The sequence below is a fragment of the mitochondrial genome of Spinacia oleracea (genome assembly GCF_020520425.1).
Source record: "Spinacia oleracea mitochondrion, complete genome".
Taxonomy (NCBI): domain Eukaryota; kingdom Viridiplantae; phylum Streptophyta; class Magnoliopsida; order Caryophyllales; family Amaranthaceae; genus Spinacia; species Spinacia oleracea.
Genome location: NC_035618.1, coordinates 252,381 through 276,697, shown reverse-complemented (window position 1 = coordinate 276,697; position 24,317 = coordinate 252,381). Strand labels below are relative to the sequence as shown.

The window sequence follows — 24,317 nt, the reverse complement described above, 5'->3', positions numbered from 1 at the left end:
GGACACTGACCGGCGCTGCCTTAAGAGGGTTCCTCTCCCTGGATGACAAGTTCAAGAAATTGGGAGGACATATGCAATGAGTTCAACAATAAGGATAGTTATAACATCGAGGTAGATGTAACCAAGCGTGACTTAGAAAGCACCAAGCTGCAACCTAACCGAGACCTTCTCTGAGTACATTACCATATGGAGGAAAAGGGATTCCCAAGAACTCATCGCTAAACCTCGTTATAGACCTCTATAGGGGGGGCAACCGGAAATTTGAGTGAAAACCCTCTTGCCATAGTATCAAAAGCATATGTATGCCCAATACCTACCCGACTTCAAAGCGATCATAGAGATCGGGTAGAGAATTGAGGATGGAATCCAATCAGGCGTATTCCAAGACAAGTCCTCTAACGCCTCAAACAGGTATAGGAGTAACAACAACTCCAGGAATTACAATGCTCAGACTTCACAAACCGAAACCTTTATTGCTCTTGTGTTCGCTCCAAAGCTTAGTAATCGATTCCATCGCTCACAGGAAGAAATTGAATTCCCGCTTGCTTTCCATCCTCTGCCTACTCTATGGTCTTGTAGCCGTTCACTTACATAAAATCAAGATGTATTCGAGAAATTCATCCGCAAGAAAAGAAGAAGACTTTCTCATTGCATTTGCTGGCCTATCCCTATCTGTCGACCTTAGTCCTCTGCGAGCAATCTCATACCTTTTAAAGCAAGCGATTGAATACCTTGAAGGAGAGGTTACGAACTCGAACAACGTACGTAGTCGCTAAAGCGAAGCTTTTGGGGAGAGGTCAAACAATTTTTCTTAGGCGCGGACCAGCTTTAATCGAACTCAGGTTCAGCTAAAGAAGATCCTGTCAAAAGATTGAGTCTGGAAGGCTATCTCTAGAAAGTCTTACCGCGTTTCCGGCTCTGCTTGCGGCATCGTCCCACACAGAAATGCCTTAGAATAGAATCAGCAACTCCCATCCTCTCTCTTCTCTTACAACCAAGTCAATCTTAGCGCCCTTTTCAAGATTGAATTCCATTCCAATAAGAAATGACATCATATATTAATAAGATTATGTTCGTTAGCTCCGTAAATAAAACAAGCTTCTTTCTTTCTCTGTTGCTACGCCCTTTCCAAAAACTTCGCTCCGATCGCTTAAGCGACTACGTTCCTTCACATAACTTTCTTTCCCACGTAACTCAGAATAAATGAGTGAAATTCTTAGCCACATCCCGGGTCAGCAGTCTCATCTCTTTCTTAAGGGAACTTTCCTATCGTAGACCCATGCCATCTTGTCCAAAGCAAGAGAGCCCCCGCCCGTTTGAAGTCGTTGCGAGCCGGAAAGCGTACCGGCAGTTTGAGTCGCTTACTTTATTTAGTTCATTTTTTGGTTTAAGATTGATTTATATATTATAAACAATTGAAAAAAAAAATAGATTTTCCAATTGTTCATTCCTGGGAAGCGGAAGAAGCAGATAGAGCAAAGGCCTTCTCTTTCCGTCCGCTCTTCCCGAAGTGAGATAATTGCATGTAAAGATCCATAAGGGCTTATAGTTTAATTGGTTGAAACGTACCGCTCATAACGGTTATATTGTAGGTTCGAGCCCTACTAAGCCTACTACCCTCTTCACCCGAAACAAGCGAAGTCCCCGCCACCCAAAAGCTTCGCTTTAGCGACTTCATACCTGCAGATCTCAATCTAACGGAAGCTCCTGGAACTGCTGCCGCTGTCCTTCGGGCATGCCTCCTACGCTTACCACTTACCTACGCTCTTTCAGCATCCCCCTTCGGGGAATATTTCGTAATACGCGAAGCAGCTGAGCGATAGCTCTTCGATCGCTATATTCTTGCAATAGCGAAGGCATGGTTCATCCTCTAAAAAATAGTAGATGCGAAGGTTCGGATCGAAGATCTTCGCGAGACGGCCCAAGCGAAGATCGGCACTCGATTGAGGAGCAGCCCTCAAAAAAAGGGAAAGACGCGGAGACGGCAGACTCGCCAGTCAAGCAAACCGTTAAGGCTGACTACAGCAGACCGGGGGTTCCAATTCCTCTTTTCCCGTTTCAATTCCCGGGAGTGAATGTAGGACGTGCAGACGGTGCATAAAGTGTGAACATTCAACCAAAAGCGTTTTAAGGGAGTTGACTCGCTAAAGCTATGCTTTTGTTTACACGCTAAAGCTATGCTTATGGAAGACCTTCGAAAAAAATATTGAACCGGGAAGAAAAAGGGGAAAAGTCAAGTCTAAGCATATATGGCACGAAAAGGAAATCCGATTTCGGTAAGACTTGATCTGAATCGTAGTTCGGATTCAAGTTGGTTTAGTGATTATTATTATGGTAAATTAGTATATCAAGATATCAATCTGAGATCTTATTTTGGTTCGATACGTCCACCTACGAGACTTACCTTTGGCTTTCGCCTCGGTAGGTGTATTATTATACATTTTCAAAAAAGAACATTCATTAATTTCTTTCTTCCTCGTCGACCACAACGACGGAAACGACGCACAAAATCCAGACCCGGAAAGAAGAAGGGCCGGTGGTGGGAATTGGGGAAAGTCGGGCCAATCGAGTGTCTTTATTCAAGCGAGGGTAGAAAAGAAGAACGAAACGAAGTGAGAGGCCGAAGGGCCGGGAAAAGAGTCGGGTCGATCAGGCTCGACGACCAGAAAAAGCAAAACGAAATCAGGGTTTGGCCAAAAAAGAAGCAACGCTATGGATACCATGACCGATCACCATCGATAAAGAAGAATCTTTCTAAATCACTTCGGGTCAGCGGGGCCTTCAAGCATCCGAAATACGCCGAGGTTGTAAATGACATAGCCTTTCTGATAGAAAATGATGATTCCTTCAAAAAAACGAAGTTATTCAAGTTCTTTTTCCCCAAGAAGTCCCGCTACGACGGCCCGACAAGACATCTACTTAAAAGGACCCTCCCTTCAGCGCGCCCTTCCTTGAATTATTCGGTCATGCAATACTTATTGCATACAAAGAACAAAATTCATTTCGATCCCGTCCTAGTTCTCAATCATTTCGTGGCACCGGGCGTGGTTGAGCCATCCACGATGAAGAGAGCTAATACGCAGGGAAGACGCTTAGATAAGAGAATACGTTCTCGCATCGCTTTTTTTTTGGAAAGCTCGACCAGCGATAAAAAGTGTTTGGCCGAAGCCAAAAAGAGGTTGACCCACTTCATTCGCCAAGCGAATGATCTTCGCTTCGCGGGAAGAAGAAAAACCGCCATCTCGCTCTTTCCTTTCTTCGGTGCTACCTTTTTCTTTCCAAGGGATGGAGTTAGAGTTTATAAAGCCCTCTTTTTTAAAGATGCCCGGGAACAACTCCTAGGTCAATTAAGGAGAAAATGTTGGAACCTCTTGGGTAAGGATAAGGTAATCAAATTGATAGAAAAATTCATAGATCTAGGTGGGATAAGAGAATTGATAAAGGGAATAGAGATGATGATAGAGATCATACTGAAAAACAGAAGAATTCCTTACGGGTATAACTCTTATTTGAACGAAGTGAAAAAAATGCGATCTTTGTTGTCTAATAGAACAAACACTAATACCTTAATTGAATCGGTCAAGATCAAATCTGTTTATCAAAGTGCTTCTTCGATTGCTCAAGACATATCTTTTCAACCGAAAAAGAAAAGAGGATCATTTCGTTCTATTTTTAGTAAAATAGTGAAAAAGATTCCATTAGTAATGAAAAAGGGGGTAGAGGGGATCCGTATATGTTGTTCAGGTCGATTAGAAGGTGCAGAAATTGCTAGAACTGAATGCGGAAAGTATGGAAAAACATCCTGTAATGTATTACACCAGAAAATTGATTATGCTTCTGCGGAAGTATCTACTCGTTACGGAATCGTAGGTGTCAAAGTGTGGATTTCTTATAGTAAAAAAGAAAAAGGACGTGCTATATCCGAAACGTAAAAAATAGAGTCAATCTCGTAAAGGCGGATGTAGTAGAGGTTGCAAACCGGACGGTACACAACTTGGATTGCTCGTGTGTCCACGGGACAAATCCCATTTTTAATGTATGGTGCGAGTTTGTAAAATGCTCGACAAGCCCAACAAGTGGTCGATGGAAAGAGATAAGGAAATGAATACGGCTCAAGACTAAGAAATCGGCAGAAGGCCGATCTTCGTTCTAAGATAGAGCCTCTTCTCACCATGGAGAGGGCCCGTCGTGACCTTTTCAATTTCCTCCCGAAGCCCGCGAGCAGTACGAGCTCGACCGGGAAAAACAAAGAAAAAGATTCGAAGGCGGGGCGGGCGAATCTTTTTCTTTGTTTTTAGGAGTTGGCAGGCTCCCGACCCGCAGATGTAGGGATGAGTTCCGAACTGCGTTACCAAAGCGACTCCTCTTGCCGGAAGATAGGAAAGATTCTTTTTCTGCCAGTTCGAGCCCGGCGAGTCGCTCCTTTCTCGTGTGGGCAGTCTTCAATGCGAGTTGTGCGTGGAATGCCGCCTAAAATGAAGTGACTCATGGGTGTGGGGCACAATCGTGTTTACAAGGAAGTAGTGCTTTTTTATATTGTGCTATTCTATGGGTATTCTCTAGCCCAGTGGCAACGAAAGCGGACTTTGAGTTGGTGCTACCTAAGGTGTCGCAAATTCGCTTCAGCGGATCAAGATTTCTTATAGCAAGCCAGTCACAGTTCCGGTCAGCTCAGTCACCTTCTCCTATTAAGTTTTCAGGCAAGTAAGCCAATATTATGTAATAATAGAAGAAAACTAATAGCTTTGAAACTCTCACTTCTGGTTGAATCTGTTTCCTTTGGTATATAGGATCAAGGCAGATTAAAGGAAGGAATTGATAGAGTCAGATTCATCTGCAGCTCCTTACTTATTCTTCTAAGTGAATAGGAATTACCTTTCATTTAATCAGTCTATTACTTCTGAGTAAGGCACTCTCCTAAAAAAAAGGAAACAAGAGTTAACAGCAGGCACAATAGAAAGTTGGAAGCAGGCGATAGGCTTAGATCAGATGCAAGCAAGGAAAGCTGCCCATTAGAGGTATGAATAAAGCTCTTGGTATGAAGTCGCTTATGCGAAGCTTAAGGACCAAGAAAACTATAGCGCGTTAGCGCAACGGCTTTCGCGGTAGCTCTGCCCTTGCTTGTTTTAAAGCTAAAGCTCTTCGAGCTTTTGAGCTTAAGCGACTACGTACTTCGACTTTACTCAACTCAACATCCTTCTCTGGGTCCAGCCAGCTAGGTTCTCTTCTCTCTACTACGGGCGGAGCCAATGCTTTAGATTGTTGCTTTCTATTTCTCTCGTACTGAGAAGGAAGATAAGCGAATTTCAGTATATAAGTGCCAGTCACGGAAATGCGATGATCACAACGCGAAACGGAAAATCAAACTGCTAAGGAAGTTGACCCACCTCAGAATTGGATTTCCTTGATAATGGGATGTATTACTACCACCTAGGAATCTTTCACACCTGGCAGGGGCCTAAGATAGGGAGATCCCCCGTCCCCCCACCTGTTTGTATTATGTTTCGAATAATTTGAACATATGATCCAAAAGGGAGTTGTCGAGCTCCCTAGCGTCGCGCTTCCCATGGTACTTAGGCGGCTCGAGGACTTTCATCCTCGGTCCCTCCCGCACAGTGGCACCCCCTGCCACAGCCGCCTTACAGAGATTGACGTCCGCTCGCACGGAGTCAAGTTGCTCCCTCATCGCCTGGACCCATCAGAGTTTCCTTGAGTTGGGTCATCTCGGACCGAATAGCATCAGCCACCTGATTGACGAGCAGTTGTGTCTCGCCCTTTGTTTCCACAGCCCCCAACTCAAGATCGTTGACCCGGCTATCGAGTCCCTCAACGTCCTCCGTGACGCCGGCAACCGTCCCATTGAATCCAGCGACGGTCTGCTCCATCTCCAAGACGCTGTCTTGAAGATCGGCAACAGTGAGCTCCGTCTTAGCAACACGCTCCTCAAGCATGGAGGTCCGGCTTACCTTCCTTCCTGTCTCCTCAATCACGGACCCGATAGCAGCACTCTCCTTATTCTGCGCCATAGTATTGCTCCGCACTTACTCAAAGTATGCACAGCAGCTAGCACACCGCAACGTCAACGACACCGCCCCTACGATCGTCGCTGCTCTGATACCACGTGTCACGTGCTGACTATTTTCCTTAGTCTCACACGCTGCCCACTAGCGTCACACTCCCGTCGGACTAACTAGTCAAGGCACTTGGATGCTTCGGCTAAGCCTAAGTGATGCAACGAAAGCTAAGTGTGGAAGAAGAACGTAGGCACAAAGTATGTAGGCTTTTAAAGAATGCTTGTATTGCTTGAGTTTGTTTACAAATGCTTGGATGATATGTACAAATGAATGAGGAGGCCTATTTATATTATAGGCTCCTTGGATCCCTAGAAAGTTCTACTCTAGAACAATCTATAACCTCCTCTTAAGGAGTATTCTCTAAGATTCTAGAAAGTTCCCACCTCCCAAGGAACAACTAAATACAAGGAGGCTTCTACATCCTTCTATACAAATCTGTACAAGGGAGTTCTAGACACTTCCATGCTAGAACCTTCTAGGCAAAACCAAGCTAGAATGCCCAAGATAACTCCGGAGCACCACCGAAAAGCTTGCTGCACCATCGGTCCGGGCCTCAACAATTCTGGCCCGACCATTCAAGGAAATAGACAAGATTGAAGCTCCTTGCTTGGGTTCGGTTATCATTAAATGTATAGCTTTGGGTATTGAAGTGAAGATACTTGCATAAATAGAAACTTCGGGCGTAGAATAAACTTTCTGATACGTCAAAAAAGAGATTCTACGCCGTAAAGGAAGCGCGTGCCCAATCACTAACCAGGAGGTGGTGTTCATCAAGCCCTCTCTCCGGACTTAACCTAGACCTTTATCCGGCCTAAAAACCCTTTCTATCTAAGCTAGAGTTCCAAAGGCGAAAACTCAAAAACTAGTAAAGGATGCTCGTGTTGTGGTTTTGAGCTCTTTGGCTTGTGTTCTAATAGTAAGCACAGGAAGAAAGCTGAGAGCCTTCTCTAAAAAATAATGAAAGAGCGGGTTCATGGTCCCTAGTCTCCTTTTTTTCTATAATAGAAACCTTTTTTAATTTGATGATAGCAGATATATAGAAAGTGTGCGGTGAAGGATGTTTCGTCAGAAGCAGTCTTTCTTAACTTGGAAAAAGGGCTCAAACAATGCCTGTCCCATTCCGTTGTTGGTCAACAACCAACAAATTTGAACCACCAACTCATTCTAGAGGCTTGACGGAGTTAAGCTGTCTGGAGGGAATCACTAAAAAGAAAACATTATTATGCCTCAACTGGATCAATTTACTTATTTTACACAATTCTTCTGGTCATGCCTCTTCTTCTTTACTTTCTATATTCTAATATGCAATGATAGGGATGGAGTACTTGGGATCAGCAGAATTCTAAAACTACGAAATCAACTGCTTTCGCGCCGGGGGAACAACATCCAAAGCAAGGACCCCAAGAGTTTGGAAGATATCTTGAGAAAAGGTTTTCACACAGGTGTATCCTATATGTACTCTAGTTTATTCGAAGTATCCCAATGGTGTAAGGCCGCCGACTTATTTGGAAAAAGGAAGAAAATCTCTTTGATCTCTTGTTTCGGAGAAATAAGTGGCTCACGAGGAATGGAAAGAAACATATTCTATTTGATCTCGAAGTCTTCATATAGCACTTCTTCCAATCCTGGATGGGTGATCACTTGTAAGAATGACATAATGCTAATCCATGTTCTACACGGCCAAGGAAGTTTCAAAATATGACCATCAGAATGATTTTCTATTGGTCACCTTCTTGGTTCTTTGACTTTTGACTTATTTGAGGTATTACCACAGGGTACTTTTTTTTTTTTCCAAATAACTCTTGAATTATATTCCCCGGTGCTCTTGCTGTTAATTAGTGTAATTTCTAATGTAGCTTTCGCCGATCCGCGCGGGTCCTCTTATGACCCCGCGGAGTTGAGGCAGCTTATCCAAGCTCAAGTCAACGAGCCCTATAGAGTGGGGGCAAGATCCTGTTGTTTTTGTTCCGGACATTCCTGTATTGGAGCAGCCCTTACTGAGCGATGACCTTAGACGAGCTCAACTTTCTAATATAATAGGCTAGCTCCGCATTCTTTCGTGCAGCAGCTTCCCCTTAAGACTCTCGTTGATCTCGTCTATCAACAGGCGGAGGTCGAAAAAAAGATCGAGGCTTCCCAAAAGCTTCGCTTTAGCGACTACATACCTTATTATCGACGGAATTCGTCCAATACGCTTTTTAGAGGAATTGAACCGCTTAAGGGGAGTTTTTTTTTATCCCCAGGGTACTCCCCTTTCGCCAGCCACTTTAGCTCATTATATATGATAAACAAAGTCCGTCAAAGCATTCCTTACCGACGGGTCTACAGGGCAATTCGCAACTATGAATTGTTCATTCAAAAAATGAATAATAATCAATAAAAGGCGTATATGTTGTTCAGGTCGATTAGAAGACGCTTCCAATACTTGCTTGCTGAAAATAAAAGAAAGAAGGTCCATTTTCCCACGTAGTTCGTCGGTCAAACCAACGATTTGATTCTCAAAGTAATAGAGAGATCTTTTTCTAGTTAGACTTCTATCAATGCAATGAAAGAACCATCCCTTCCTATTTCTTTGTCTTGTCAGATAGAAAGAAAATGAGACCCCAAAGAGCCCCTCTTTAACACTTTAGGGGGTGGGGGTGAAGGGGGGTTTACATACAACTGAGACAAAGTGCTTTATGATTGAATCTCAAAGGCATTCTTTTCATTTGGTAGATCCAAGTCCATGGCCTATTTCGGGTTCACTCGGAGCTTTGGCAACGACCGTAGGAGGTGTGATGTACATGCACTCATTTCAAGGGGGTGCAACACTTCTAAGTTTGGGCCTTATTTTTATCCTATATACCATGTTTGTATGGTGGCGTGATGTTCTACGCGAATCCACGTTAGAAGGACATCATACCAAAGTCGTACAATTAGGACTTCGATATGGTTTTATTTTGTTCATCGTATCGGAGGTTATGTTCTTTTTTGCTTTTTTTTGGGCTTTTTCTCATTCTTCTTTGGCACCTGCGGTAGAGATCGGAGGTATTTGGCCTCCAAAAGGGATTTGGGTTTTAGATCCTCGGGAAATCCCTTTTCTTAATACCCTTATTCTTCTTTCATCCGGAGCTGCCGTAACTTGGGCTCATCATGCTATACTCGCGGGGAAGCAAAAACGAGCAGTTTACGCTTTAGTAGCTACCGTTTTACTGGCTCTAGTATTCACAGGCTTTCAAGGAATGGAATATTATGAAGCACCCTTCACTATTTCGGATAGTATTTATGGTTCTACCTTTTTCTTAGCAACAGGCTTTCATGGTTTTCACGTGATTATAGGTACTCTTTTCTTGATTATATGTGGTATTCGCCAATATTTTGGTCATCTGACCAAGGAACATCACGTTGGCTTTGAAGCAGCTGCATGGTACTGGCATTTTGTAGACGTGGTTTGGTTATTCTTATTTGTCTCTATCTATTGGTGGGGAGGTATATGAAGGAACGAATCAGTGGATTGAAGAATGAAAGCTCGAAGACAAAGAGAATCGGGCTTTTCCAAAGAATTACTGCAGCTTTCCCACTCCCTTTGATTATCATATAGAAAAAAGTCTCTTCCACTTTCCTACCCAATCTCTCTGTATTCTGGCACATAAATGAAAGAATCGAAGAGATTATGGCAGATCATGTTCACCAAGAAATGACCCGAAATTGGATCTTGGTCTATTTGATCTTTTTTTTTTAATCGTAATCAAAGATGTTTTATTGTCTCTGGTTTCTTTTCTGAACAAATCGAAGAACCTAATGGATCGAACTCATAGAAAAAACCCTCTGTTATAGCTATTCAAGATAGGAATTAACCTATCTCCACTTTAAAGCATATAACGGCCGGTAGGTATATTAAAAAGGTCGAACTACTATACTAAGCGCTTACCTAAAAAAGAAAAAAGGTATGTATATGGTATATCTCATTTTCCAGATTCTATCTACGGAATGGAGATAGGGCAGAGGGGGGGCATAAGCGCGAGAAACGAACTCCGTTAGGACACCTCCTTCTTTTCTTAATACTCGAGTTACTCTAGCTGCTGCCATAAGCTTTGAGTTTAGTGCTTGCTTTCTCAGACTCTACTATCATGGATAGGCTTACTTTGAGAGGCGCTTGCTGGAATAGCTGCTAAGAAGATAAGCTGCAAGAGCGAACTTCCCGCTGCCCAACTCCATAACTAATCTAACCGCAGGGGGAGGAGGGGAATAAAGTGCAAGAAAAAGGAGAGAACACTCGTTTGCCTTAGTCAATCTAACAGTAAGAGTAAGCGCCTTTACTCTTCCCCAAAGAATTTTTTATGCGAGTGCTTGCAGGTTAGCTAAGTTTAGCATTATTGAGCGGGAAAGCTGGAACCGTGCTATCTTGAACCCCGGCTTTCTCACTTGTTTTGGTTTTGTGCCTTTTAGATATTTCTTAAGCTTAAGCAAGTAAACTACCTTAATGCACTAAGCGTGTAAACAAAAGCTTCGCTTAAGCTCAACTTCGAGCTTTAGGGAGTCAACTACCAAAAGCTTCGCTTAAGCTTAAGCAAGAGAGAATTTTGAGCATCAGAAGCTCTGCAAGCTACCTTAAACATGATATCATTCAGAATAGCCTCTGGATTCCTACAGCTTCCTTTTCATTTTCATTCCTCTGCAACCAGAGATGATAGACGGTCTCAGCAAAGAACATCACGTACAACTTATGCCTATCACCAGTTTTCTTACTCATTTTGATCACAAAATCCAGCTCAACAGTAAAGCTATCAGCTTTTCTAGAGAAATTCTAGAAGGGTAAGAACCTTGTTCCAGATACCAGCAGAAAAGGAACACGAGAAAACGAAATGGTCAACTGATTCAGTTACCACACAGGCAGCAAACATTATGACTCACCACTCTCCATTCAAGTAATCTATCAAGGGTGGGAAGTCTTCTCCAAACAGTAAGCCAAGTAATAAACAAGCTTCTAGGTGATTGTTATTGCAGATCATTCTACCCCAGTTTAATGTGATCGCCGAGCAAATTTCTATACATTGCTTTAATTGAAAATGAGTCATTCTTCACAACCTGGTCCCATCCACCAGCATTAGTCACAAGTGCGAAACTGCCAATAATTTTCTTCAAAGCCCAAGAGCAATTAGTAGGACACGTCAAATCATGAAGACTTCTACCTTTAATGTAATAAGTATCGACCCACTTGCACCATAATCTGTCCTTTTTAAAAGTAATGGCCCAAAGTAGCTTAGTAACTGCTGCTTTGTTCCATAAGCCTATGTCTTTGATATTCAGACCACCGGCAACCCTTGGAAGACATAACTGAGCCCATGAAACTAGAGCTTTCTTTGAAGGATTTTTTTCTCCGGTCCAAAGGAACAACCTGCAAAAAGCTTGAATTTCTTTCATCTTAGGGAGTATGAAAATTTGACACCAGTAGCATGTAAACAACCTAAAGCTCGAAGAGGTTTTGAGCTTAAGCGATCGGAGCGAAGTTTTTGGATTGCAGACTGAGAAGAATCACTTTAACCAACTGTAACCGGCCTGCATATGAAAGAAATTGGGTTGTCCAGCTTTTAGCTCTACTTACCACCTTGTCAGCTAAGGATTTACAATGAGCATACGGAAGCTTCTTAGTAGAAAGAGGCACGCCTAAGTACCTGAACGGGAATTCTCCCATAGGAATCCTAAGAGCATCCAGAATCTGCTGTTTGTCATGAGTAGACACCCCTCCTAGGTAGATGTTACTTTTCTCAATATTTGCTTCCAAACCAGAAGCATGAGAGAAAAGTTGGAAGGTTTCAAAAAAAAAGCATTGTTACTGAAATGAAATCAGCTCTAGCAAACATCAAGAGATCATCAGCAAACATGATGTGATAAAAATTTCTCACATTTTGGATGGAAGTTGGGATTTTTGTACAGTTGCTGCATGAGACGAGTGAGGTATTCCATTCCAATTGCAAAGAGAAAAGGCGCGGCTTGCCTTAGTCCTTTTTTTGCCTCAAAAGGAGCACAGGGCCTGCCATTGATGAGAATGCTGTAGGAGACAGTTGTGATACACGCAAAAATCCACTGCACAAAAGTCTCAGGGAAACCCAGTTCCTTCATTACATCGTGAAGAAAGGACCATTCCAAAGAATCATATGCTTTCTTCAGATCAATCTTTAGCATACACCTAGGAGAAACATTGGCCCTCCCGTACCCTTTAAAAAATTCCGTGGCAAGCAGAATATTCTCAGAAATTGGTCTCCCTGGGATGAAACCAGCTTGACAGTCCTGAACAATCAATAATGCCTTGCATTCTTCTAGTGAGAATCTTAGAAATAATCTTAAAATATTGCAACATGCTATAGGTCTGTATTCCTGAACCCTCGTTGGATTAGGAACTTTAGGAACAAGCGTGACAGAAGTGACATTAAACAGTTTAGACATGATACCAGTTCTGAAAAACTCCTGAATAGCAGAGTAGATGTCACCTTTAATAATGTTCCAGCTCTGTTTGAAAAAAACAGCATTTAAGCCATCCAATCCCGGAGCTTTATCATCTGCAATACTCCACATAGCCAGATCAATTTCTTTTCCAGTAACCTCTTGGGAAAGGTATTCTCCAGCCTCCTTACTTAATCTAGGGCCACTTCTGAGAGCAGGAATATTGACAGTAGGCAGAACAGAAGCACATGAACCCAGCAAAGATTTCTAAAAGCCAAAAATTTCACGTTGAATATCATCTGCATCTATCAGCCTATCCCCCTGATCATTGATAAGCACTGACATCCTGTTTCTTCTTTGCCTTTCTTTAAGAGAGGAGATTGCGTTGAGACAATTTTAAACCAAGCAATCCAAAAGCATAGCTTTAGCTATTACATTCCTTGCCTTTTTTCTCAACGCAATCTCCTCTACCTTTGACCATTTCCTTAGCTCATGAATACATACCTGCTCTTCCTCATACAAATCGTTGCATGTTGCTGAATTTGAGTTTGCACTCAAAGAACTCCTTGCGTGTTCCATTTTTGCAACAGTGCCTCTAAATTCTTCTGAGTGTAAAGTTCAGTTTTTAACTGCACCTTGACCTTTTTAAGCTTTATCCACAGTTTATATGATTACCATGATTAACAGGAGCCTGCCAAACATCCTCAACAACCTTAAAAAACTTGCTATGAGTAGCAAGATAGTTGAAAAATGGGAACTGTGTTACCTCCGCTAGCTTCAGGTAAACAACTAATAAGAAGAGGAGTATGATCTGAAATGGAGTGATTCAAATACTCGGGAACAACATCAGTCAAATTATGCATCCAATCAACATTTACTAAACACCAGTCAATTCTGCTTGAAGTTTTTCCTTCACCAATTCCTTTCTGCCAAGAAAAGAGATTGCCACCACTACTAATAGGAAAGAGAGCTGCATTTTCAATACAATAATGAAAATCTCTGATTTCCTGTAATAGGAGCTCCATGAATTCTGTCTTCAAAAGAAAGGACAGAGTGAAAGTCTCCTGCTAAAAGCCACGGCCCTGTGACAGAGTTTCTCAAACCTATAATATCATTCCACATAGGTTTCCTTGTGTCGATAGTATGCAGACCATAAAGTGAAGAAGAGATAATTGCTTCCATGCCTATCTTTTATGATGCAATGAATAAACTGATCAGAACTAGCTAAAATTGTCATATCAACATCAAGATGTTGCCATCCAACCCAAATCCTCCCCTTATCACTATGAGCGTAATTTGTTTCCCAAGTCCAATGCAAACTTTTTCTCATTTTTTGAGAGACTTAACTCTAGTTTCTATCAAAGCTATAATTTTCATATTGTGAATATTAATAAGGTGTTTAACCTCAGAGACTTTGAGAGGCTCATTTAAACCTCTCACATTCCAAGTGCACAGATTAAACCTCATTTGACAAGGAATTGCAATCCAGCTTGCCCTGAAGCAACGCCCCCACTATCGAAATCTCCTACATCTTCATTTTGCATCTCACCTCCTTGTTGTTCGTCATCAAGAGTAAAGAAAGAATTATTAGGACTTGTTCTTGATGGTACTGGCATAGCTCTACTACCTCTCTTGGTAGCAACCCTCCACCCAGCATCTGCTCCTGATTGAGCCACTGTTGGAGCCTGAGTAGGAGTATCAGTGGCAGTAGCAAATGAGTAGCTACTAAGTGGCTAGGAGGTGCGGCTGGTTGAGTAGTCTGCTTTGGCATCCATATCTGAGTGATCTTAGGCTGAACCCTCGGTTGTTGCAAAGCAGGTTGCTGATCACAATTGTGCCCAGCCATATGACATATTTTACAGTATGAAGGCCTCCAGTCATATTCAACCTTTTGCTTGAACAAGTTCCCTGCAGCATCTTCAATCCAAATAACATCTGGGAGAGGGGAAGTAATATCCATCTCTACAAGCACTCTAGCAAACGAAACTCTTAACTGAGCAGTTGTACACTCATCAGCATACAAAGGGACTCCAAGAAGGCTACCGACTCTAGTAAGGGAATCCGGTCCCCAACAGTTCAGAGGCAGATTAGGAAGCCGTACCCAAAGTGGTATCACCTTAAGTACTTCATCACAGAAATGCAGGGGACCAAGGTTTTATTATAACAGGTTTGTTATAAAATGTATATGGACCACCATAAACAATTTCATTTTGATCTTCTTGAGTCTGGTAATGATGAAATATCCATCATCATGAAGATAAACAACAGGCTCAGCAACATGATTCCAGGTACTAGAAATGAATCTATTAACTGATGCTATAGTGGGTGTATCCCCAACAACATATAAAACCACAGAGTTCAACCATTTTTCAGTCCCAATATCAACATCCGTTTTTTGCAATTGAGCTATTTTCTTTCCTTCTTTATAAATTGGAGCCAAAAATGCAAGAGCAACACCCTTTCCAGCTAACTTGGATCCTGTAAACAAACCAGTCCAAGCATCCTTTCCCACAGGCACAGTTGGTTCACTTGCAGGTTGGGCATTATGAACCTTAGCATTTAACATAAATCTACGATTCACAGAACGAGGCATAGATTGAGATTGAGTACCTGTATCAGGTTGAGGCGGCCCCTTAAGAGCCTTATCAATTTCAGCATTCAGCTCCAGTAATCTCCTCATTATAGGGACCATTGCTTCACCATTTTTATTCAAGATAGTATTGCTAGGTTGATTTCCATTTTCCCCCAGGGGTTACTATTTCGTTGGCAACTGTAGCAGGTGCACCTCCATTCATCCCTAGAGATCGATTAATCGCAATAATAGCATTATGCAATTCCATGGATACCAATCCAGCACTTGGATGGACAAAAGGAGAATGAACCATTATCTCTCCAGATTTATTTGGGTTCACAGAAATGGGTTTATTCGCAATTACTCGAGGTGGCTCCATTTGTTGATTACTCATGGGATTACTTACATCAGGTTGTTTAGAATACTCTAGTTGTTCGGAATTGATAGTAGCTTTCTTCTTCTTCGCCATTAATGATGATGGCGCAAGTTAGTAGAACACCCTAACCTACGCAAATATTTTAGGAGAGAGAATCTTACCCTTTAACGTTTCAGAGACTTATATCGACTAATTGATCGAAGGATAAGAGGTCTTTTACACGTGCCCGAAATAGAATAAGAGTTGAGACCTCCGCCTGTGTGCCGTAACCTGTCGTTAGGCTAAGTGACTTCAATAGAATTAAGAGAAACCCAATGTTAGAATCTTCCCCTCTACTTACCGCTTGCTTCACTTTATTTAGTTGGATTTCAAAGAAAGGGTCTTGTCCGAACCCCATAAAAGAAGTAGAAAAGTCTGTTTCAGCTAGAAAGATTTCGGTTGGTTTGAGGCACAGTACAAGAATCCAGAATTGAAAACAGAGCTTGAGGTAGACTTTCAGGGTAGATATGAAAAACCTAGTGCTATTTAAGCAAACTGGTACGCACACTCTTGGTTTGGCTATGAATAATAAGAGGTTCATGAAATTGATTCCTGATTCAATAGGTGAAAAGATATGGATCAATAGTGAGCCTTTATCTATTATAGACCTATCTAGTATAGATAACGCAAGTAAGAAAATTCTGCTCAAAAGCTTGGGTGAGGGTATAGAGAGTCTAAAGATTAGACATCTAATTCTATCTGAGAAATATGCACAGTCCAAAAAAGAGAATGAGATGCTTAAAAAGCAAAGAGATATGAATAAATATTCTATTGATACAACGGGCAGTCTTACGGAAGACAGAAGGATACTAGAAGAGGTAAGCGAGGGTACTAACCATACAAAGGACTGCTACTTTTTTTTCCTACTTTTATAACCACCCTTTTTTGTAAGAGACGCTTTGTCCACTTCCTAGCCAACAATTCACCACGTGAAAGTTCGTCACTATCAATAGCTCCTTACTTAGACCCTTCCTTCCCCATAGCCACTGGCTCACGCCCTTTCGACTCTCGCTAAAGAAGAGAAATTCACCCTTAACTTCTCGTACCGGAGAGGCTCTTAGACTTGGAGCTCACAAATGTTTGAGTGAACGAATGTTATGAGCTAACGAGTTTGACTTTTTTTCTTCTGAACTCGGAGAAGAGGAGGTAGCGGTTCGTGCTTGAGTTGAATCACTTGACTTTGGCCCTATCTTTCTATTTAGATAAGTAGTAGATCCCCTTAAAGGGAAATGAACTAGGTAAAAGCTATAGGCAGCTACCTGGTAGGCAACTCGCCAGGAAGAGTCTATATCACCGATAGGCCAATTAGATGGAATTACAGAAAGCTGTATAAGTTAGAAGAAGGAGCAAAGGGTTGAAAGCGGACAGATCGAATCGGATGTCTTCCTTCAATCCGCTCTTAGAGTTCGAGAATCCAAGCGCAGTCAAGTCAGTACAATTCGGTCGGTAAGTCATTAAGGCCTGCTCTAGGTGACTTGGAAGTGCCTGAAGCTAAGAAGTAAGTCTACTTTGACTTCTGAGTTCTAGGTCTTAGAAGCACAAGCGGGAGCCAGGGGGAAGGCCTTCAGGCCGCTGGTGGAACTCCCAGGGAATTTCTACTAACTAATAAGAATCTCTTTATAGAACCACACTAAACAAACTATCTATAACCTCATGGGCTATAATAGGAGTCGCTAGTTTGCTTGTTCTGAAGAAGGCAAAACGTTGCCAGCTCTTCTTTCCGATCTTGATTGCTTTCCGGTCCATTGTTCGATTCTATAGCTGATGTAGCTTAACTCCATCTCTCGTATCGGCTAATCAATGAGTGGGGACATGAGAAGTAGGCTTAGCTGCCGTCAGAACACTTTCTAGCCTCCTAAAGGAAGTCTTAAAAGATAAGGCTATGCGCACACAAGCTAACTTCAGGTATGCAGTTAGTTCTCAAGCGATTCCCTTGTTCGGATCTGAGGTGCGACCTTAGCCTTAGAGAGCTTGTTTTGGCAGCTACTCTCTTATAGTGAGGAGACAAGGCGCTGGGTAGCGAAGCGCATCTGTTTCGAGTACAGAGGCGACGAGGGGTGCTAACCCGGCCACCCAACCCAGCAGGTCAGGGGTGGGCCGGCCATAGGTTCGAATCCTGCCACCTTTCTTGTGGATCATCCTGTGGTTACCGGATGATGGGAATAACAAAGCAGAAATTGGGAAATGAGCACGAAATGTCAATATATGAATTGTTTCATTATTCGTTATTTCCGGGTCTTTTCATTGCATTCACTTACAACAAGAAACAACCACCAGCGTTTGGTGCAGCACCCGCATTTTTGTGTATTCTTCTTTCTTTCCTTGGTCTTTTGTTCTGTCATATTCCTAATAACTTATCCAATTACAACGTATTAACCGCTAATGCACCTTTCTTTTATCAAATCTCAGGGACATGGTCTAATCATGAAGGTAGTATTTTATTATGGTGTCGGATCCCAAGTTTTTATGGATTCCTTCTTTGTTACCGGGGTCGATCCCAAAGCCATAATGTCTCAAAACGAGGAGGCCATAGAGAAAGTCTTCTTTTTTCCTTTGTCTTAAACTTCGTGAAGAACTCCATTCTATCTCTTCCTCGTTACGAAAAAAAAAGTAGAGTTCTTCACGAACCCCAGTTGTACACTCTCTTCGTTCTACGAACTCTTGTTGATTCAGAACTTTGTTCGCGAAGGAACCGGACTTTTGACGGGCCAGTTCTTTTTTACGCGCCGCTTTACCCTGAAAGGAAAATGAGCTTTGCTCTTCTGGGCGCTAGGCGCTCTCGTGGTTCGCGGGAAGGAAAAAGGACTCATCCTTTGTTGCATCTGGCACGAGATGATAAAGAGAGAGCTTCGTCTATCGATGAACAGCGGATTGACGGAGCTCTTGGCATTGCTTTCTTTTTCTTTCCTTTCCTATCAGCGAGTTCCGATCCTTTTGTTCGAAATTTCTTCGTTCGTACCGAACCGCTTGCAGAATCAAATCCTGTTCCACAAGATCCTATATCAGCTATACATCCTCCTTGCATTTATGCCGGAGACGTCGCCAGTGCTATGGGCTTTGCCTTATGTAGATCAAAAATGATGAATGGGATTGTGGCACTCCACTCGCCGCCAATGCGGAAGGATGTCGCCGAAAAGAATGGAACGCTGCTTTGCTCTGCTGGATGCGTCGGATCCCGTATAACAAGCGAGCTCTTTACCCTTAAATTCAAAGATGTGGGCGCCAAATGCTATCCTGCTCTATTGTTGCGTAGCAAAAGAAGCCTGCTCATGCTGCTTCGGCGGCGCTTTTTCGCCTTCTCTTCGCTCTGGACAAGAGCGCTAGTGGACACGGGGAGGGAGCGGGCGAAGCGTTTCTTTCGTAATGGAAAGACAAAGACCACTACTTTGCCTCTTTGTTGGACCGCCGGCGCGAACACAGTGGTCTCTGACCAGGACCAGGAACCAATTCGAATTTGGATCTTGACATGTCGGTGCTTTTTAACCGTAGGCATCTTGCCAGGAAGTTGGTGGGCTCATCATGAATTAGGTCGGGGTGGCTGGTGGTTTCGGGATCCCGTAGAAAATGCTTCTTTTATGCCTCGGGTATTAGCCACAGCTCGTATTCATTCAGTCATTTTACCCCTTCTTCATTCTTGGACTTTGCTTCTTAATATTGTGACTTTTCTATGCTGTGTCTTAGGAACCTTTTCAATACGGTCCGGATTGCTAGCTCCCGTTCATAGTTTTGCTACAGATGATACACGAGGAATCTTTTTATGGCGGTTCTTCCTTCTAATGACCGGCATATCTATGATTCTTTTCTCTCAGATGAAGCAGCAGGCATCGGTCCGTAGAACCTATAAAAAAGAGATGGTTGTAGCGCGAAGTACTCTTGTGCACTTACGTCACTTGGCTCGCGCGCAACCTCGCCCCCTTATGTTATGGAAGAATTGAGCTTATTGCTGGGCTGGTTATTCAGAGCCAACAATTGGCTGCCAGATTTCGTCCCGCAACTAGAAGAAGATCACTGCGGCGTGACTGAATGTAGAGCAGTCCGCTCTTACTTTGATCAGTAGATTATTTAGAACTTCGGAAGATGGTCAAGGTAGCTTACTTCCAAGCCACTGCACTAGATGCGCATGGAGTCTACTCGGCCCAGAATTCTTCTTCGTTCTCCACTAGGCGAACCCGCCGGGTTAACTCAACGTAAAGAAAGCTCATTAGGTCAAAACTAAGGGAGTACTTACTAATAGCGAAAGGCTAACATCTCTCCGCCTTTCTTAATAGAAGAGTAGCGAACATCTGAGAACTTCGTGCTGTAAGACGACAGGTTGGTAATGAAAGGCAATGTACTAAGAAAGCGCAACTCTATTAGCCCTTTATATGATATGGATAAATCTTGAATAAGAAGAATCATCCTATAATTCTTCGTATCTAAAAAGTATCCTCCTCCCAAAAGCATAGCTTTAGCTATTACATTCCTTTGGTCCATTACCTTTCCAATAAGTCTTGGACCAAAGCTTTATCACCGTGCCCGCTTCTAGTCGCTAGTAGGTCTTCCCGGATCGGATAAGGCTTCGATAAAGAAGTGAATCAGTCCGAAATGCTATGGATAGATAGTTTTAGCCAATATCGATCCGATCGGGAATGAGAGTACCTGACCTCTTGCCTATTCAGCAGTATTTTATATACCGCCGCACTCTTTATAGTCGCGACTGTTGTCATGGAAAAAAATCGATTTTCTGTCAAAGAATCATGCTTAACACAGCCTATAGCGTAAATTCGAACCGCGTCTAAACTAAATTAAGGGTAAGGCCCGTATTCTCTCTTCTGTAGATACGCTATCCTTTCTGGCTATGGGGGTATGAAGTCGCTAAAGCGAAGCTTTTGGAAAGGAAGTGATATCTACAGATTGATTTGATATTAGATGAGCGATCGTACTATGATCGTTCGGAAGACATGGCCCCGCGCGCTACACACAAGAATGAATTGTTATGCGATCGCTATTTCTGCAGGCAGCCTATCAAATCGGATCTGATCGTAGCTTCGAGTTCAGGTGCCGTACCGCGGCCGGACCGGAAAGGAGGGGGACAGCGAACCTCCTGCCAAGAGGCAAAGGTTGCTTGCTAACTCTCAGCCACTTGTTAGAAGGAAGTGCAGCTTGATTGTCGAGGAAAAAAAAGAAGGCAGCCAGGCTGTTCGATTTCATTTCCTCCTTTGGTAAGGATTGGCTTTAAGTGATAGGGGATGTGATTGGAATTCGTCTTTTTTTTCTTTGTATCATCGAGACACCCGAAGGGCCGGCCATATGTACCTCGGGAGACTCGGCCCATTCAAATCAAAATAGAATGAGCACCTACGACTAAGAAGAATAGAATGTCGACCACAGGGTAAGATGATCTTACGAGGGCGAGTGACTGGTAAAGTCATTCAATTTTATCAACATGGCTGCAAGTGGACTAAGTTTATGTGTTTAAACTGACTACGACCAAAGTCGTGGCTACTTCAATCAAAAAAGATCCCCTATTCAAACCGAAAAAACGAACCTCACTTACGAAGAAGTAGTTGGAACAATTGGAAAAGTGGAGTTTGATTGAGGAGAAGATCTGGCAACAGAAGTCCAGAGTTGACTGGATTCAATTAGGTGACTCCAACACTCAATATTTCCATGCTTTCATAAAGCATGTAAACAACCTAAAGCTCGAAGTTGAGCTAAAGCGAAGATTTTGGATTTGTAATAGCTAAAGCTATGCTTTTGTTTACACGCTTAGTGCGAAGCATTAAGAAGTCGCTAAAGCGAAGCTTTTGGAGAGTTTGCTTTTGTTTTCTCTTTCTAAGAGCGGTCTGATCAAATAAGGGATCAGACCCCTCCTCGTGTTCAAACTAGTCATTAATGGTCGGCTTAATTGGTATCCTTTCGGTATGCCTTGCGAACACTTTCTTTTTTAGTCTTTCATCTTAGAGAGAAAAGCGAAACTCGAACGGATAGAGCAGATGGTAAAACTCCAGAACTTTTTCTTTTTCATTACTTCCATGGTCGTGCCTTGTGGCACGGCAGCACCCGTACTATTGAAATGGTTCGTCAGTAGAGATGTTCCCACAGGTGCCCCTTTTTCCAATGGTACTTTAATTCCTATTCTTATCCCTTCATTCCTTCTTTTGGTTTATCTACATTCCAGGAAATTCATACGCTCTATGGACGGAGTCAAAAGTGGAGTCTTGGTCAGAGCAAGTTGCCCTATTTTATTACCAGACATAATTGGGAGAAGCTCATCCGAAACTAGAGCTAGAAACGCCTTATTTCGTTTCGTTCCCATTCTTCATTTTCTTCTTCTCGAATTAAAGGGGGACTTACCCTATTTAGAATCTTTTTGCGGTGTGCTCCGTTTACTATTCTTTCGTACTTTCTTCTCTTTACCACGCGATAGGTCAGCGAAGCGTGAGCGGGCGCGGAGAAGAAAAGGCCAAACACTTCGGCCTAACGGGAATGAGCAACGACGAAATGAAAAGAGAAAGTGCCCCGGGCGCCCCCATTTAGAAAGAAGGGTCGAAGGGTTTGGGCCTGTAGCTTTCCCCGTCCCCCCTTCGTCGGGTGGTGCTTGCATGGGGGGTGTGCTACCTGAAATCGGGCTTGAAGCTCCCGCCTTACCAACGAGCCGACAGCTGATGGCTGTTGGTCGCGACTACTACCAAAAAGTGAACATGAAGATGAATATTTCACATGGGGGAGTGTGCATCTTTATGTTGGGTGTTCTTCTGTCGTGCGACCCGGCGGCTTATGTGCGACCTGTGGCCCACGCCTCCTATTTGTTCAGGGCGGGCGGCGTGAACTCTGATTCGATCCGGGTATTCAATCCCGCCGCTGAGGTGCTCAGTTGAATCCTTAACCTTGATAGGAAGATGGCTTATTCAATAATTCGTGCATAAGGGTAAGGAACTTTGGATGAACTAATGCGAATGGGTGTAAGCTTCGCTGCTCGAAAACACCCAGTGCTGACCACACTGAGAGACACGAACGCGCAGGTAACGCCAGTTGGCGAAGTGGCGTTCAGCATCCCTAGCGGTACGAAAAGAGAGGTCGTGATGATATCATCTACGTCCGTACCGCTCCTCGTGGAGTAGATCCCGCATCCAACTAAGTCTTTGACCAGGGAACGGGATAATTCCCACTACCGCTGGCAGGCCAGCCGGGCCGTGAGCGCAGTGGGAAAGGGCTTCCCAAAAAGCCAGCCCCGGCCGGGGTCAGCATAGAATGAAGGGGACGGCCCTAATGTTGTGTTGGCTTTGCCAACTTCTTGGGTTGCGGGCGGAAAAAGCGGACGTGGGGACTCGGGTCGGAGCGCAGCGTAACTAAAAGATTCCATTTAGGACGAGACAGAATGGGCGGGCACGAGCGGTCTAGTGTCCGAGCCGATTGATCAGACGACTACTTAACTTATTAGATTAGTATTAGCTGCCTATCCCGGAATGGGATAGAAAGAACGCGAAGCGCTAGCGCTATAGGGTCGGTTTTTGGGAAGCTTGCTTCTTCACAAGCTTATCCCCGCCCCGACCGGCAGCTGCTGGGTCTCCTCATCTCTTCGTAACTTCCCCCGGTCTTCGGCCTGAGCTGTATGAGGCAGAAACTCGTCTCACGTACGGTTCGAAGGCCGAGCCCCACCCCAGCAGTAATGGTGCGGCTTAGGTCAACTAACACAAAGAAGATACAGTTCACTCAACGATTGCCTTTGGGTTCCGAACTCCATATGGGGAAGGAACGTTGTTGTTTGCGGGGTCTCGATCATTTACATGGACCCACTTTTCATTCCATTTGTGGGAATTTGATGATCTATAAACCGTCCTTAACGAATGATCGGCTCATCTTTGAGCATGAGGAATCACTTCGTGCCGACCTGTTGTCAATAAACTTTTTGCTTGAGAATGGAAAACTGGAGCATTTTCTGCATCGGTGGATGAAGAATCGCGAACATCCAAATTTCTGGTTAAGCATGTTCCCAGAAAAAAGATACTTTCGAGAAACAACGAGCACGACTGAAGTAGCTATCCATACAAATCCATTTACGGATCTATATGCTTCGATTGGAACTGGAAGTTCAAGAACAGGCGGCTGGTATACTACCATAATGAAACTGCCTTTTCTTTTTTTTATTCGGATAGGATTTCTGTTGGCTTCGTTGGGAGGCTCGCGTAGTTTGTTACGTCAACTCCAAAAGGATAAATTGCGTTGGAATTGAGAAAGTTACGTAAAGTTCATAATTGTATAAAAGGAGTCAAAGTAGTGACTGCAGCGCATCGAGGCATTTTGCCCGTATCTTCGCTATGTATACTAGTTCAAGTGATTATCCATTTGAATTATGGCTTGGTCTCAGAGATCCTACATAACCGCTGCTAGGAGTTAGCACGAATCAACTGTGGGGACTTGCCTAAACTGGATTGGATCAATAGAATATGAAACATACGGCACTGCCTCAAAGGCCTTACCATACCACTTAGCTCAAGCCAGTCTAAGTGATTGGCTGAATACCGAGAATAGAGTCTCCTCTTGGGGTTTCTCCCGTATGGGGTACTACACTGTAACGTCGGCTGTTGCTTTGGAATGGAGAACTAATCAATCGAGGAATCGGAATCCTACCTCTTGCGAGTTGACCTCCGTTAGTGACTGTTCACTTTAAAGTGGGAGAAGTCGTAATTAGTTGGTGTACAATTTCAATAAATCAAAAAAGAACCTATTGAATGCGAAGGGGGAAATGGGATATCTTTCAATCAAAGCTATTCCTTTAGCTTGGCGTTTAGCTACTAAGCTATGCGGGTCATCGACAAGGAGAGCAATAGACTACATTGGTGAAGGAAGT

At 43.3% G+C, this 24,317-nt stretch overlaps 5 protein-coding genes and 1 non-coding gene across 6 annotated transcripts; all 6 read left to right on the top strand.

The window, feature by feature from the left end:
- Positions 1 to 1,539: 1,539 nt before the first annotated feature.
- On the top strand, positions 1,540 to 1,613 carry trnM-CAT. The gene has a single exon. It is a non-coding gene; the product is annotated as a tRNA-Met (tRNA).
- Positions 1,614 to 2,249: 636 nt separating this feature from the next.
- rps3 (ribosomal protein S3) lies at positions 2,250 to 3,932 on the top strand. The gene has a single exon. The coding sequence runs from the start codon at positions 2,250 to 2,252 to the stop codon at positions 3,930 to 3,932; it is 1,683 nt and encodes a 560-aa protein (YP_009414562.1).
- Positions 3,933 to 7,296: 3,364 nt separating this feature from the next.
- Positions 7,297 to 7,776, top strand: atp8. Its single transcript has one exon. The coding sequence runs from the start codon at positions 7,297 to 7,299 to the stop codon at positions 7,774 to 7,776; it is 480 nt and encodes a 159-aa protein (YP_009414561.1).
- Positions 7,777 to 8,752: 976 nt separating this feature from the next.
- cox3 (cytochrome oxidase subunit 3) lies at positions 8,753 to 9,550 on the top strand. The gene has a single exon. It carries the CDS (start codon positions 8,753 to 8,755, stop codon positions 9,548 to 9,550), a length of 798 nt encoding a protein of 265 aa, YP_009414560.1.
- Positions 9,551 to 17,637: 8,087 nt separating this feature from the next.
- Positions 17,638 to 19,419, top strand: ccmFn. The gene has a single exon. It carries the CDS (start codon positions 17,638 to 17,640, stop codon positions 19,417 to 19,419), a length of 1,782 nt encoding a protein of 593 aa, YP_009414559.1.
- Positions 19,420 to 21,459: 2,040 nt separating this feature from the next.
- ccmFc lies at positions 21,460 to 23,699 on the top strand. The gene is made up of 2 exons: positions 21,460 to 22,227; positions 23,136 to 23,699. Exons 1-2 carry the CDS (start codon positions 21,460 to 21,462, stop codon positions 23,697 to 23,699), a joined length of 1,332 nt encoding a protein of 443 aa, YP_009414558.1.
- The last annotated feature ends 618 nt before the right edge of the window (positions 23,700 to 24,317 follow it).